Source organism: Pygoscelis adeliae, unplaced genomic scaffold, assembly GCF_000699105.1.
Source record: "Pygoscelis adeliae isolate BGI_AS28 unplaced genomic scaffold, ASM69910v1 Scaffold402, whole genome shotgun sequence".
NCBI lineage: Eukaryota > Metazoa > Chordata > Aves > Sphenisciformes > Spheniscidae > Pygoscelis > Pygoscelis adeliae.
This window is the reverse complement of record NW_008824411.1, coordinates 5,447,662-5,460,074: the sequence shown is the minus strand read 5'-3', so window position 1 is coordinate 5,460,074 and position 12,413 is coordinate 5,447,662. Positions and strand designations below refer to the sequence as shown.

Genomic DNA, 12,413 nt, shown 5'->3' with positions numbered 1-12,413 from the left:
TCACCATCCCTGGAGGTATTTAGAAGACGTGTAGATGAGGTGCTTAGGGACATGGTTTAGTGGGCATGGTGGTGTTGGGTTGACGGTTGGACTCGATGATCTTGGAGCTCTCTTCCAACCTTAATGATTCTATGATTTGATTAATTCAGCTAGCATCAAGCTGAGTTCTTTCCCTCATCAATACTCACACCTATAGGACAGTGTTTGGATAACTCAAACTCTAAATGGGCTTGGCTTTGAAATAGAAGAACTGCAAGGAATAAACTCTTGAACAGCCTTGTTCCTTGTTTCACTTGTCTGACAAAGTACGGCCATGTAAGTTACAACTTTCTAAGCAGACTTTGGGGAAATGTGCAGTTGTAAGAAGATACAACTAAGTGGAAACAGAAAAGATGATATTTTTTTTTAAATTCCAGTAATCTGTGGAAACAAATGAAAATTGCATTCAGTTATCCTTGTGAGAAGCCAGTGTGTTTTTACCCAGCAATGATTTTTTTTTTGTGATGTTTACTTCTACGTCAGTTCTGAGACTGCCGTATAGTGCTTTGCTTTGATCGCTGCAGAACCCAAATGGAACTTACTTCTCAGTGGCAGTCCTCAGAAATTTAGGATTACTCTAGGATCTATTTAAAGCATTTACAATTGTTTATTGTAAGTTAACTGACACAATATTGCACTAGTTACCTCTTTACTGGTATAAAGTGATTCTAGACTACTGGATTTGCCCCATAATTCCTGTTCTATTAAAAATGACTACTAAGAGCTGGAGGTCTTGACTTGTAGACATTAATGCTTTGGAGTCTTAAGTTATCTGAATATGCAGATTTCAGAAGTAGCTATTCTTGAAAGAAGTTAAACATCACTGAATCCGTAGACTAGAAAGATCTTCAAGAATATGCCTGGTTTTTATATTGGACAAAATGAGTGCTTATGTCTGCCTCCTCACTGTTAAGATGGTGAAATTGAGACTTTGTTCTTAATAGACATAAGCTTCTGGGCTCCAATTCATGGTACCCATAAATTTTTTTAACAATGTCTTTAGCTTTCCTGATCAGTTCCTTCTACTTCGTAATTTCTGACACACATTTGCCTTCTTTCTCTCAGTTCACAGTGGTCTTTAAGTGCTTTCCTCTATTAACTCCTGAGGCAAGAGAACATTATTCCAAATTATTCCCTTCCGTGGTTTTAGATTGATTGGTTTTTTGATTGTCCAATATACTACTTCAAAAGTTATAATTCTATTCATGCCTGACTGCATTTTCTGCCCAACCATTTTCATTCATTCCTCTCCACTTTGGGAAATCTACTCTTGAAAGAATTAGCTAATTTATTCCGATTTTTAACTGCTACTGTAACAACTCCTTTTATATAAGAAAATGCTTTTTCTCCAGAATAGTTATTGGTTCTTCAGCTGCATAGCTACTTCATTTCATTCACCTGTTTGCAGTAGTAATCCTGATAATCTTATTCTGCGCTTACCCTCTTGTATTCACAAGTGCTTTTCCTCTAATTCCAGACAGCCAGACGTGCCGCAGACACAGCCAAAACCTGCTGTTCCTGCTCCTCCAGAAGCAGCTCCTGTTGCCAAATCGTGGGCCAACACCAAACCAGGTGGACAAGATGGTAAGTGATGTTCAGAGTGGAGGGGTTCTTGACTGCCCTAGCAGGCTATGAATGCTGCTGTGAGAGATCCCCAGACTCGGCAACCGTTTGAGACTTGACTGAGCCAGTGGGACTACAAATGCAAATGCTGTGGAAGCAACTTGCTTGGCCAGAAGGTGAGCTGGTCCCCTGTCACTCAAGTGAGCTCCAACCTGATTTAGCAGCAAGTCTGACTGCCTTTTAAAGGGCTGGCATAGTCACCTCTTTTGGATTGACAAGGAAATGGTGGTGACAGCCTAAGATCTTGAACCATGGCTATGGTGAGGAGGGAAAATCTCAGTCAGTAGTTATAATGCATGCAATTTTGGCATGGAAAGGAGAACCATAAACAGTTAGTGATCATTCTAATCATAATTTTAGATCATTTTGTGCAAAATGTATGTAGTCTTCTATTTAAATGTCTGCTACAGCAATACTTTTCCCTTTATTTTATAGATTCCTTGGTTATTTTGGTTTCTAAGAGATAATGTTCAAGTAGGATTTTTTCTGGGGAAAGCATTAAAGGTGTGTTTTGGGGTTTAACATAATTGTATGAAAGAATGGAGAACTATTTCCATCAGTGTGAATCTTAGCTTGAGTGCTTTCATTACAGATATAAGATCAGAGCTAAATCTTCAGCAGATTTTTTTAAATTGCTTGTAGAGTGAGAGGTTACTAAGGATTCCTGTGACTCCATTATGAAAAATAACCTATGACATGTTTTATTCCTTAAATTTGAGACTTGCAAGCTTTTTGTGGCTATAAAATAGAGTTTGGCTTCCAAGTTGAAGTGAGCTCTCTTCTGGATAGACATCTTAGAATAGTAAAATCTGAATTGCATGGAGGTAACTTCTGAGCCTCTAAGTATGGAGTTTATTAACATCTCATATCTAAAGATTCTGCCTTTTTTTGCAGAAGTATTAGAAGTGACAGTTCTAGATTCTCCACTTCTTGCTTTCCTTTAATGTTCAGTGTTTCTTTCGTTGTCAAATATAGGAACTCTTCTCCTTTAAACTTCTGCAGTTTTGTAGAATAAAAAAAAAGAATTAACACTGATGCAAAGTGATCTGCATACCAGCCTTTCTACATAACCTGATAAGATCATCTGTATGACACAGGAAATAGTGATTTGGCTCAGTGGCTTCAAAATGCATTTAGCTAATTATTTTGTAGTTACTGTGGCAGCTTGTGTGCCAAGCCCAGATGGTGCCCTCATTTCATTCAATTAATGCAGTAGTGGGTTTGCTGTTTCAAGAAAAAATACAGAATGTGAATTGGCATCAGCTGCTTGCTATCCTCCTCAGTTTGAAACTCAGGATACACCTGTTGTGCTCATGCTTTCCTGATCTGCAGTTGGCTGATGGAACTTGTAGTTTTTCCAGATGCCTTGTGTGTGTTCCAGCAGTCATTCAGCTGGCCACCTCAGGATCTTGTAAGACTTCAGTTGAGCGAGGCAAGACTAAATCCTTCTCTGATTGCTGTTTTGCAATTAAAACATTGATGCTGTCACTGTGTAGACTTGAGCAGAAAACATTTTTCAGGATTCATAAAACTCATGAATGTTGCATGCCACAGGACCACTGAAGAGGCTCCCTTGTCTGGCAGGCCATCTGGTTAGTGTGACTGTGGTTTTCAGTCCCCTTAAGCAAGTCATTGGATGTAGCTGCTTGGGAACATTAAGAGTCCAATGTGCATTAACAAAAAAAGTTAACATGATTTGTAGCAGGTGAAGCTGGAATGAAGATTGAAAGACTTCAAGGCAATTTGTGGGCATGGGGATAAATAGTGGTATTTGCTGTTATGCCTTTACAAAGAAAGTACAAAGAGTAAGGAGTTTATCCTGTACTTGACTCTTCATCTTAAAAAAAAAAAAAAAAAAAATCAGGATCCCCTGTGTTTTATTGTTATGAAGGATTCTTTCATGGATTGGAGACCATGGTTTTGGAAATCAAAGAATGCTACAGTTCTGATACTTTTCTCATAATGTAAAAGCTGTGGCCTTTTAAAGTACTGAAGAATTGTTGTTAGAACAGTAATTAATGTTAAGGGCTTTTGCAATAACATAGCTGCCCATTCTTGGGTTGACTATAGTTGTAGAATAAAACGAAGGAAATCTTTGTCTGGAAGGGGGTGGGAGGAAGTGTTAACAGAGCTGAGGAACTTCAGGTACTCTCCATGTTAAGTCTTGTTCCACTGTCCATTATTGCTCTCTGGTGCTTCTTGATTTTTCTCAGCCTCAACAGGTGTGACAGTTCGCCTAGTAAATTCAACAACTTTGGTGGCAAATGTGAATGCTTTACAAGGATTGCTCTGTGCTTCTGTGAATTATGTTACCAGTAAATTGATGTGGCTTTAGCATTCACTTTTTAAGGATGATCAGGCTTTTATTTTCTGAACTGTTTTGACTACAGAAAGTTGTGACTTTGTGAATATCTTACTGTGCAGGTCCGGCTATTCAAGTAAATAGTTATTTCCAGCAAGAGTTTCCCAGTCTGCCGGCAGCTGGGGATCAGGAAAAGTCAGGCAAAGAGAAGGATGCACCTGAAGAGCTCCATGGATCAGGACCCAACTTGCGACCACAAAGTAAGTATATACTACAAATTTTTGTGAAATTGCATGGGTTTGTGTGGAACTTGTCTACTACAAGATTACTTGTGCCCCATACAAAATAAATTGATGAATTGATTGTCTTAATCGCCACACTCCTACACTGAAGAAACAGATTTTTGGGGCTTTCTTCTGCTTTACTGTGTTCCTAGTGTATGGAAAATAGGGTATTTAATCCTAACCTGCAGTTCACTTTCCATTTTCCCAGCCTAGTCAGTACTCCACTTGTGCTCTGAGGAACACTTGTTAGTTGCACAATACTGGAATTTTCTTACTTCCAGCTGCTAGATGTCACAACAGCTAAAATATGTATTTAAAGAAATCTCCTAATATTAACCAAGTATATAAATCATCATTGGGGTTGTTCCCAAATGGTTAGGACTCATAAGAGAGTAGCCTGAAAAATCCTGAATAGGAAGTGTAATCTACAGGATACCAGAAGAGTGGACTGCGATTTGAAAGGCTGAGGCATCTTTAGCTTGTGGCTGAGGTGCTCTGACTAGCTGGATCTGTTTCAGCTGTGGGGGATTAGATCTAGTGAAAACAACCATAATGGTGCTGTTCTTGCATGTCTCAGTGAAGAAATGTGTATTGTTTCCCCAGATCCTTTTAATGGGGAGGCATTTGGGATTGTGCCTGTTGCCAGTAAGAAACAAGATTCCTTTCTTCCTCAAAAATTTGTTTTTGATGAGGTTTGGTGGACTAGGGATCCTTTCCTGCACTGTAGGTGGCACTATCTTGTGCCAGCGATAGACAAAATGTGCACTGCTTTTAGAGGGCTTGGGCTCTCAGGGAATCCTTAACTCCTTTCTGTTACAGGCATCGGTTTTCCTTGATTTGTTTCAATCAGGTCCTGCAGACTAAGGCCATATGCTTATTCAGATCCTCACTTGATTTTGATGTAAAGAATAAGTTGTCAAGAAATTTGAGAGATGTCCAACATCAAATTAGGAAAATAGCTATGCGTGTCTGTTCCAGCCTCACTTAAAAAGATAATGCGCAGGTATATGTCATTTGGAGCTGCTTGAGAGTTTCGTGGCAGGCCTTTGCTTAAGAAGCTTGATCTTTCCCTTGACAACATCTTCACACTGAGTCAACAGTGGCTCACTTACCACAGCTAAATCTGTTTTCTCTCCTGTGCTACTACCTGTATCTTTCCTAAATTGCATTGTGTTTTGGAAGGTAGAGCAGGACAACTAGAGAACTCTGTAAATTTAACTCTTACCCTTCAGGAACACAACTGGATGTAGGGCTGAAGACAATTAGAAAACAGCCTCTGTTTTCTCAAGTGGCCATTGCTTGTTTCAGTACCAAATATTGACTGTGTGTCTGCACAGATCGCTGTGTCACTGAAAACTGGGTAGGAGGAATGTGTTTTTCATCATGCCTATCTGTAATATAAAGTGTGTTCTTGTTTTTTCTCGTACTGATTCTGTCCATGCAGATGCTACTAGTTGGAGAGAAGGTGGTAATAAGAGCAACTTGCCCAGTTCTCCAACCGATCAAGAAGCTAAGGCTCTTGGACAAGAAGATGGTAATGCTACACCAGCAGAACAAAATGATGGCCAGAAGGCAGCAGAGAAGAGGGATGTGCGGTTACCACAGGTCCCTCAGCCCAAGCTGAATGGCCAGCAGCAACCACCTATCGCATCTCAGTACAGAGCAATGATGCCACCTTATGTAAGTGATGGTTACATGAAAAGTTTTTAAGCAGTAGGGATTGATTATTGGCTAGTGTGATTTCCTTATGCCCCTTTCTCCTCCCTCCATAGAATGCTTAGCAGTTCTGGCTAGAAGGGTGGGATTGCAACCAACTCCTTAAAGGATGTGGCTACCTGTTGCTGTTCCTGCTATACTGAGTTTAAACTTGTCAGGAGCTGATTAACACTTGTAATCACTCTACCTTGGTGACTTGATGTCACACGCTTGTGATATTAAGCAAACTGTCTTGAGTGAGGAGTCTTGCTTTACTTCCATTGTGATTCCTTTGATGATCTCAGTATGCTTGATGCAATATTTTTTAACGAATGGCTCCTGTTTTTAAACCTTTCTTAGATGTTTAATCAGTATCCTAGAATGGCATATCCTCCTTCCATGCAAGGTCCAACAAGGTTTCCCAATTCTGAGCCTAGCAGGTAAGAAACCTTACAAGTGTTATTGTTGTGTGGGTATGAACTCTTGTTTGTGACTCAATTATTAAAAAAAAAAGAAAAAATTTGCACTGAGTGTCTTGATTATGATTATATGCTGCATAAGAACTGCCGCTGGTTAGTCTCACAAGTTTGGCTTGTGTGGAGCAGTGCCATGGAGTGGTTTGTGTTTGACAACTCAACTGCAAAACCTGAGGGAATTCTGCACATTACAGGGTTTTTGACTGGGAAGAGCAGGAGTCACTTGGGGACACTTTTGAAAAACTTCAACCAGTATTTTGCCTGTAAAAGGACTCTTCCATTGTTATAATGAAAGTACTTAATTCCTGGTCCTCAACTCTACTGCTCTCCAATTACAGTAGAACTGTAATGTATTATAAAATTAGTTCTCCTGCTCTCTGTGCATTTCTCCATAATTGAGGATGGCTGCGCACATGCGTGAGGAAACAGGGGATGCTGTAGGCAGTGAGGTACAAACTTTGACAGGTGATCTGTGGTTGGGATCAGGCAGAGGACAGAGAGGGATGACTGGGAGAACTTGAGTATAGGAGTCAGGAGAAAGGTACGGAACCTTTGACAGTGGGAAAGCGTGAAAAGTATAAAGAAATATCTCCAAGATGGATAAATTGGTGATAAGGATGCCGGATCTATGCAGTATGTTGTTTGAAAACTACAAGGCATGTGGTATTCTACTGTCAGCTGATGTTTGGTTTGTTTGTGAAGTGTGCAAGCAAGGCTATAGCATCTAATCTTTCTCTTCCACAAAGAACCATCTGTGGTGTATCAGTAATTATTTGAACTACAATAGTCACACATGTGGATGATAGTTCACATTTATACTGTTTGAGAGAACAGTACTGTATACTTCAAATGATTGTCATACAAGTTGACCTTTTATCTAGTCATTTTGCTGGATAAATAGTGATAGTGGCCTTTGTTTCTTTTTTTTTTTTAGAGGGCCAAGGGGAAGAGGACCACCTTCATGGTGCTCAGAACCTATTGAGCGCCCATCCATTCTTAGTGCTAGTGAACTTAAAGAACTTGATAAATTTGATAATCTAGATGCTGAGGCTGATGAAGGCTGGGCAGGTAAGAACATCAGATGAATGGTTTCTGTTATTTGTACATTGAATCTTTCTGAAAGATTAATTGAATATTTGCTTATGTATCAGGTGCTCAGAGCGAAGTGGATTACACTGAGCAGTTGAACTTCAGTGATGATGATGAGCAAGGAACTAGTCAAAAAGAGAAGGAAAGTGGGTGAGTTGGTGTTGCCAATTGGGTGTGAATGCCACTTAACTAGCTTAGCTTTTGGGAAGGTTGAATGAGATGAGTGCAAGTACTCATTCCAGTAACATTTATTCCAGTAACTTAATACCGTATTAAATTGCATAACTGCCTGCAGACTCCAGCCAGCTGGGCGTGTAATAGAAATGATCCTTGCTGTGAGGAAATATCATTCTTGATAAGAAACATTGAGGATAGAAGATAAATCACCAAATACCTGTGTGGAGTACACCTCCCATTTTTCTTATTTCTTTGCACATAGTGATGAACAAACACCATCAAAAGATTCCCAGAGTCCTGATGGCCAGAAGGAAGCAGAAGAACAGACAAGTGTTAAGTCTGCCACCCAGGTTTCCACAGCAGCAACCAAAGGGTCTTACAGCAAAAGCTCTCAGCTTGATCAGGTTTGTGTGTTCTTCTCTTCAGCTCTGCTGGCAACAGTCTCGTCAGGAGAGGTCCGACTCAGGTGTCTTTCCAAACTGTCAGGTCAACTAAGGTTATGAACATGAGTGAAAGCATTAACTACTGCTTATCTGAACTGTGGTAACTGATCGGGTGCTGCTTAGTCAACTTAGCTGCTTCTGGTTGCAAAATAAAAATAGCATGTCTTTAACTAGTGTGTTCTAATCCACAGTTGTGAGGGGGTGAGAACTCTTGTGTCAGTTACTGTTACTCAACTGACAAGCTTTAACTCGATACTCTTGTCTGTCCATCCCTGTAGCAGTGAATGAAGTTGTTCTGTTGTCTATCATGTTTTATAGTGGCACAGAGTACATAGTGCCCAGCTGGCCCACACATTTTTCCTGGGTGTGGGGCTTTTTTTTGGTATTGTGACCCACTTTCTTCAGTGCAACTTAGCAGTAGTGTGTCAGCTCACTTCTGACATCTCAGGCTGATAGATTTTATACAGACCATGTGGAATTCATAAGCTTAGCCATTTCGGTTTTTCGTTTATCCTGCAGTAGAGGAAGACTAGCCACGACTTCAGCTTATGCCTGCTTCAGCTCTATTCCTTCCGTGCCCCTCCTCACCCCCACCCCACCCCGGGAAAAGCTACTGTTGGCTTTATCTGAAAATTTCCCAGAAATGTTTTCTCTTGACACCAGTAATAATGAAGATGGAAGATCTTGAATGGGTTCTACTTGCGCTTTCTCTGTGTATAAAGGTCATGTTGTCTTTCAGGGTTTGATGCTACCTTGAATTTGAGGAAAAACAGTGCAGTAACACAAACTCTGAAATTTGGATGTGTGAATTTTTAAAGTAATTGTTTAGCTGTCAGTACATAAAGTGGAAATGTTCTTGCCCTTGTTTTGCATGCAAATTTGTATCGTATGCAGATAGTTCACTAGGTGTAGTATCTTAATGCAGTAGAAAACAGTAAATCTAAAGTTTATCAGCTTGACTGTTGTTAGGAGCTTGCTTAACCCTGGTACTGTGTTTGATCCAATAGGATCGGGGTCCAGCACAGCCTTCTATACATGAAAGAGGTGGTCCTGCTCTTCATCCAAAATCTATTCTACCACCGGTAAGAAAGATTAGAATTGTCCTTATTTCCTTGAGTTAAATTCCTTAATGCTGTGGTGGAGGGATTTAGACTAAGAAAAGTAAAAATATGCTTCATGTAGGGATAAGCCTTTTCTTTAACAAGTCAAAGTGCCTGGGGCCAGTAAGAATGGGACCCCAGCACAGCCATGCTGCTAATTGTGTAAAGCAGCCCCATCTTGTAAGTGGCATATGAAATGCATGAGAACTTCAAGAGCTTTTCAGTTACCCAGCCCCATTTGGGAACTAGAGAGGACAGGGGCATGGGAACTGTGCTGGAGGGCTGGCTGCTGAGGCAGACGGGGAGATGAAGTCCCAAATGAAATGTGTGCATAGTAGCTTCTTACCAATTTTCAACAGTCCTTATTAAAATCTCTGTTATCCTGAGCTACCTTGAATTTCTTTTGCTCCTCTTGACTGAGATCTGCCCTGAGTCTTTGTGATTTAGAGCAGCCTGTAACCAAATCTAAAAGACGCTTGTCATCTTTGCTGTCACTTTGCCTTAGTGATGGGGAGGAGTGACTGAGCCCAACTGAATCTTTACCTCTTCTTTCTGAGCTCAGGTCGCATGAGTCCGAACTGGAGCAGGAAGGTGGGGGCTTGCTTTTTCTTCCAAATCTTGCTTTTTAAAGGTGCCATGCAAATACATGTGTTGACAAATAGTTAAATTATCTGGCTGTTTATATAATACATGCTCAACTTGATTTAACTGATTTCAATATTGCAGCACCCTCCTCCCCCTGATCGCCAGGTAGGACCTGGAAGGCAGGGACCCTTTCCCCCTAAACCAGTACCAGATGAAGATGAAATTTGGAAACAGAGGAGAAGACAGCAGTCAGAGATATCTGCTGCAGTTGAACGAGCCCGTAAGCGGCGAGAAGAGGAAGAAAGAAGAATGGAAGAACAGCGAAAAGCAGCTTGTGCTGAAAAGTTAAAACGGTTAAATGAGAAATTTGGCTGTGTGACAAAACCCTCCCGGGAAGACCCTCTGAAAGAGAGGGAGCGGGAAAGGGAGCCGGCGAGGGTGAGCGGGAGAGAGAGCGGGAGAGAGAGCGGGAGAGAGAAAAAGAGAGGGAGAAGGAAAAGGAAAAAGAGAGGGAAAGGGAGAAGGAAAAGGAAAAAGAAGAAAAAGAAAAACTGGAGAAGGCAAAAGAGCAAGAAAGGGAGAAAGAGAAAGAAAAGGAGATGGAGAAAGAAGAGAAGGAGAATGAGAAAGAGAAAGAAGAGGAGAAACCAGCACATGAGGTTCCTGAGCCTGTAGAACCTGTGGCAACACCTGTAGCAGAAAAACAAGAAAGTGAAACCAGGAATAACAAGGAAGAAAAAGGTACGTTTGCACGCAAGTAGGAGTTGTCTGTCTTAAAGCTGAGCCACAGAGCATAGTTGTAATGTAGGAGTCTAATTTGCATACCTCATTAACCTAGTGTGTCTAGATCATTTATTTTCCTAGCACATTACAGCTGCTAACTGTCCTTTGAGCTAGACCTGTTTGCCCACTCACCAAAATGTTAAAGGAAAAATTGGGCTCTGTGATTTAGGCTGGACTTTGAAGAATACAGAAAGAAAAGCAGGCTTTCTTTTCTTGCTAAAGGAGGGTCAGCAACTCATGTTGCTAAAAAGCAATGTAAATTATTTCATCTATTCTGTTCTGTCAGCAAGCCTAGAGAAGTAGACACACAAAGCACGTATTTAAACTTGGTGCATTATTTGTAGTGGAACTTGAATGCCACAAGAGAATTGTCAGACTATGCTTAATAAGGTTGTGTTATCCTCTAAATGGATAAAAGTAATTGTAAAACCAAACCTTGGTTCATAAAAAAGCTGATTCAAATGTAATATGGTAGCATTGATACAGCACTTCTTAAATCACCTAATAGTTACAACCTAAATGCCAGTGGTTGATTACCCAGTGTATGTGAGTTTAAAAGGGACACTGAGAGATGTATTAACAACAATTGTTCTTAACTTTTCTTGCCATATTGGTTTTGGAACTGAGACTGTGAGGTTAGAGAAGGCAGACTGTTTTCATTTTAGAATATCCTTTATCTGACATTCTGGTGAAATTGTCATAGTTTTAAGATTCGCTCTTGTCTCCCACATGTGGGTTTTTTTCAGAAGATCAAGCAGTCTTTACCCGACAAGATAGTGGTCGGAATGAGAAAGAGATTTCACAGGTGACTCATGAGAGTGAGCCAGATTCAGGATCTCAGCCTCGTCCTGCTGTTTCCTCGGGCTATTCTAAACAGTTCCAGAAATCATTACCACCAAGATTTCAGAGGCAGCAGGTAACTAACCAGTTCATTAAAAGAAGGAAGTTCATCAAAAGAATGATGTCTTCTGCCTCATTCCGAATAAGAATGTGACCATAGAAGTTTCAAAAAGCCCAAGTTGTTGGTTTCCAGCTTCTATAGCATCTATGGTGTTGGTAGGAATTGCTCTGCATGAAACACTTCCTGCCACTTGCAAAGTATGTAAGTGAGCAGAAGGCAGGAGAGGCTTTTAAAACTGGCCATTTTTGCATCAGTTGCTGAAGTAGAGCATTGCCCTGTGGTTACCTGTGGAACCTGGGGTTTGATCATTCCTTCTGCAGCTTTTCCTTAAGGGGTGTGACACTCACAAATGTAATTTGGACTTGGGTCCTATGGTCTGAAGAGTGCTTTGCATTCATGACATGCACAAAGTATAGGTTGTTCTGTGTGTCAGCTGAACACCAGCGAAACTGTAGCTATTCTAAATTGTCCAGTCTGGTTTTGCCCCTTTTCTCCTAGTTCATCCTGATGCATATTTGCGATTAATTTTCAGAATGCTTAGTGTCCTGGAGATAACTGTACTTGTTGTTTCCATGGGTTATTTGAATTCTGCTCAAGTCCTCATCTTAACAAAAAGCTGTGTAATACTGTTTTGTTACGCAGGAGCAAATGAAGCAGCAGCAGTGGCAGCAACAACAGCAAGGTGTCCTTCCACAGTCTGCTCCCTCACAGCCTTCTAGTGGCCCTGTCCCACCTCCCCAGCATAGACCCCTTTACCAGCCCATGCAACCACATCCTCAGCATCTAGCTTCAATGGGCTTTGATCCACGGTGGCTTATGATGCAGTCTTACATGGACCCACGAATGATGTCAGGAAGACCTGCAATGGATATGCCTCCTATTCATCCAGGTAAAATCTGGCAGCATTTTTTGACTG

At 40.8% G+C, this 12,413-nt stretch overlaps 1 protein-coding gene across 1 annotated transcript in view; it reads left to right on the top strand.

The window, feature by feature from the left end:
- Positions 1 to 12,413, top strand: part of PRRC2C (proline-rich coiled-coil 2C) — a 63,479-nt gene that overhangs the window by 11,413 nt on the left and 39,653 nt on the right. Inside the window, 12 exon segments of the mRNA XM_009320620.1 lie at positions 1,517 to 1,623; positions 4,087 to 4,224; positions 5,693 to 5,928; positions 6,304 to 6,383; positions 7,354 to 7,487; positions 7,571 to 7,658; positions 7,948 to 8,089; positions 9,136 to 9,210; positions 9,955 to 10,249; positions 10,252 to 10,554; positions 11,343 to 11,512; positions 12,140 to 12,386. Of these exon segments, the coding sequence (XP_009318895.1) occupies positions 1,517 to 1,623; positions 4,087 to 4,224; positions 5,693 to 5,928; positions 6,304 to 6,383; positions 7,354 to 7,487; positions 7,571 to 7,658; positions 7,948 to 8,089; positions 9,136 to 9,210; positions 9,955 to 10,249; positions 10,252 to 10,554; positions 11,343 to 11,512; positions 12,140 to 12,386 (2,015 nt within the window).